At 42.8% G+C, this 3,672-nt stretch overlaps 1 protein-coding gene across 1 annotated transcript; it reads right to left on the bottom strand.

Annotated features, from left to right (window-relative positions):
- Nucleotides 1–1,216: 1,216 nt before the first annotated feature.
- gas1a (growth arrest-specific 1a) lies at nucleotides 1,217–2,882 on the bottom strand. Its single transcript, XM_061906128.1, has one exon. The coding sequence runs from the start codon at nucleotides 2,508–2,510 to the stop codon at nucleotides 1,749–1,751; it is 762 nt and encodes a 253-aa protein (XP_061762112.1). The 5' UTR covers nucleotides 2,511–2,882; the 3' UTR covers nucleotides 1,217–1,748.
- Nucleotides 2,883–3,672: the final 790 nt, after the last annotated feature.

Below are 3,672 nucleotides of genomic sequence, written 5' to 3'. Positions count from 1 at the left end.
TGTAAAATCCCCCCCAGAAAAGGCTGTCATATAAAAATATTTCTTATACAAAAAAGATTGGCAGTGCACAGCGTTGTTTAAACCAATTCATCAAAGTAGTCACGTTTTAACCACGTGATGACCTTTGTTAAATACTTTTACAAATGGTAGGGCCTCAAGTCATTAAAAACATCAAATTCAAAGAAAAAAAGGATATTTTGTCACTGTTGAGACACTTTGGCTTGCTTACATGAAGTTGTTATTTGTGTTGGCCGACGTGTGTGTTTGTTGTGCTGTCATTTTTGTGTTGCAACTTCATTGTGGTTTGTGACTAATGCAACCTTCTTTTCATTTGAGAGATACTTATGCAACATATAAATGCAATTTATGTTCATCTTCACATCTTATTTCCACCAAAACAAAGAGAATAACGTTTTTTCCCCAGAGTATTGACAAAATGTTATACATATATATATATATATATATATATATATATATATATATATATATATATATATATATATATATATATATATATATATATATATATATATATATATATATATATATATATATATATATATATATATATATATATATATATATATATATATATGCATTCATTTCTGGTGATGTTTTTTTAAATGACTATTTGGGCTACTTTGACAAAAAGAAAAGATGTTGTGTTTGCAACATCTAAATGGCAGATCTCCACTCAAACAGTGCGATATTTGTTTTTATATCAGAGGTGTCCAAACTTTTTCCAGCCAGGGCCGCTGTGAGAAAAATTTAAGGGTGACCCTTTGATACTTTTTTCACATCCAGATGCTAAAAGCAAAGCAGTGTACGTCAATGGAAGCTAAGCTAGCTGAACAAAACATTCCTGTTGGCTTTGTGTTTATAGGTGACCAAGGAAATTAATGTGGTATCTGTCAAAAATTACAAGCGATTAATCACAAAAAAATTGCATTAATCATGTATATAAGGAAATACTTTACACAATTAAATTTGCTCTTATATATTCTGATCTATTCTATTAATACAATTGCATTTGTGTCCCAATATTGTGATTTTTTTTTTATTAATTGAAATTATGCAAGCAAGCAATACTACAAATAATACGTGTGAAAAATCATGATGAATCCAATTTTAAAAGTGTGATTAATCTGATTAAAAATGTATCATTTGGCAGCACTTCTTATATGTCAATAATAATGAATTAATGGTATTGTCTGAAGGGGCCAGTAAAAAAAAAAAAAAAAAAAAAGTGGCCCCTGGATCGCACTTTGGACACCCCTGCTTTATGTCATGTTGTGCTAACTTGTCATCAAATAGAGGATTTTTGTTTGAATAGATCAGTTGTAAAACTAGTTTAAGAAAACATGCTTTGACTACTCAAGATCATCGGTGGGAAACCCCTGGGGCCAGCTCGTTTACGCACATAAACCTGGCGTGTACTCCCTTTTTCACGGCAAAGATGAGTTGTATCATGACTGAAAAGTGCAAATTTGTGCATCTGCACGCTTTAATGCATCTGAATTTTTACTTGTGTACATAGTTTTCTGGATTTTGCTATTTTTAGTCTTATTACATGAGGCCCCTGGTCTGGTAGGAGTGAAGCTCGGCATCGTATATTGAAGTGTAAGGGGCACAAGTACACTGATATATGGAGTTGTATAGAGAGAAACAAGTTTGAGACCCCATCACACAAAATATTGTGTGCTTTTTTTTGATAACATTTGCATAGAAAAGAACTCAACCTGAAAGTCTTAAATGAGGGCCAACATGGATGCCAGCAGCGTCAAAACAAAGTGGCCCTCCAGGAAAGAGGCTCCGCTCTCCGGCTCTTCCCTGTAGTCAGGGTGCGTGTAGTCCTCGTCGTCCCCCGGGTCGAAGCCCTCGTGAGAGCCGCTGCTCTCCTCCCGCTCCGGGGTGTCGAAGCACAGCGTCTTCATGCTGCTTTTGACGTACTCGCAGATGGCCCTCTCTGTGCCGTCGCACAGGCAGGCGTCCAGCTGCTGCCCCCGAGGGATGCGGCGCATGTTGGCGATGACGCCGCGGCAGGCGTTGGTGCACACGGCGCCGCTGAAGAGCTTCCCGCAGTGGTGCAAGTAGTCCCGCATGCTGGAGCTGCACTGCGGGTCGCGCTCGCACTGGCGCCGCGCCTCCGTGCAGCCCGTGCTGGTGGTCCGCGGCAGGCAGGGCTCGATGGCCCGCTTGGTGCGCGTACACACTGCATCGTGGCTGCAGCTGCAGTCCTCCAGCGCGGGGCCGTTGCGGGTCATGTTGAGCTGCACCAGGGAGGAGATGCAGTGGCTGGGGCACTTCTTCCGCTCGCCGCTCAACACCGGCCCGCAGGCGCGGAGGTAGTGGTCGTAGGCGTAGTTGCATTCCGGCTCCGTCTGGCAGTTCATGATGGCCTGCCAGCAGATCAGCCTCCGGCCGTGCGGCGGCGTCGCCGCGGACAAGCACGCGGCCAGGGCGAGCACGCACGCCAGCGGGCGGAGGGATCCGCGGAAGGTCCGCGGCATGGTGGCGGTAGCGGCGGGGGCGCTGGAACTCACAACAGAGTCATAAACCGGAACTTTGGTTTTCCACTAAAAAAGTTAATCCCTGGAATCTCTGCTCCGTGGGCGAGCGTTTCTTACCCGGACAAATCATTCCATATGTTCGGAGGTCCCCCCTCCCCGATTTATTCCAAACCCCAAAAACATAAAAATCCAACAAATAATCCAAAAGTGTGCTTCAAGTCGCTGGATCGATCACTGAGGAGAAAACAAGACGAGTGAGAAAGTTCTGGCGCTCTTAGGCGTTTTTGCTCTCGGAGCTCCCCGGGCCCCCAGAACTCAGCAGCCCGCAGCAGCTCATTGGTCGCTCGGCCCCCTTGTTGTGACTTTGACGCGCTGTGGAGGGCGGGAGTATGACGAGGTGAGGAGGAGGAGGAGGAGGAGGAGGAGGGGAGTACTATGAGGTAAGGAGGAGGGCCGAAGAAAAACAAAAACTCCGCGCTGACGTCAGGAGAACTTTTGAAATGACTTCACTCGCCGGACAGTATATGAGGAACACCTGCATCAACACCAGCAGATGTAAGACAGTAAACACAAAAGGCTCAGTTTGGATTGACACTGTCAGGGAAGTGTTCATAATCCCCCCTGTGCCATTTTTCTTAACAGCACGTTCTAAAACTATAACTAAAAAAAAAAAAAATCAACAAGCGCAAACATGTGTGATGTAACGAGAACACCTTGAAATGTCGACACAAAGCCGCCATGCTTTTTTTTGGCCAAAGTATCATTTATTCTGAATGTTTGCCCTATAAAGAACATTTTTTTGTCGGAAATGTTTTAAAATAATTAAAAGAAGAACACAAAAACCTTGAAGGTAGAAAAGCGCTATACAAGTACAACCCATTTATTTATTATTATTATTTAAAAAAAATAGAAAATTATAAGCGACGGATAATTCTAAAGGCCTACTGAAACCCACTACTACCCGCCACGCAGTCTGATAGTTTATATATCAATGATGAAATATTAACATTGCAACACATGCCAATACTGCCTTTTTAGTTTACTAAATTACATTTTTAAATTTCCCAGGAGTTTCGTCTTGAAAACGTCGTGCAATGATGACGTGTATGCAAAACTCCACAGGTTTTTAGGAAATATGAGCGCTACTCACACACACAGCTAA

The sequence above is a fragment of the Nerophis ophidion genome, linkage group LG07 (assembly GCF_033978795.1).
Source record: "Nerophis ophidion isolate RoL-2023_Sa linkage group LG07, RoL_Noph_v1.0, whole genome shotgun sequence".
In the NCBI taxonomy this organism is placed as follows: Eukaryota; Metazoa; Chordata; class Actinopteri; order Syngnathiformes; family Syngnathidae; genus Nerophis; species Nerophis ophidion.
The sequence above is the reverse complement of the archived record's forward strand: the minus strand, read 5'-3'. Positions and strand labels throughout refer to the sequence as shown.

Bases quoted from the DNA above. Each gene is read 5' to 3' on its own strand.
- gas1a (XM_061906128.1), bottom strand. From the start codon at position 2,510: ATGCCGCGGACCTTCCGCGGATCCCTCCGCCCGCTGGCGTGCGTGCTC.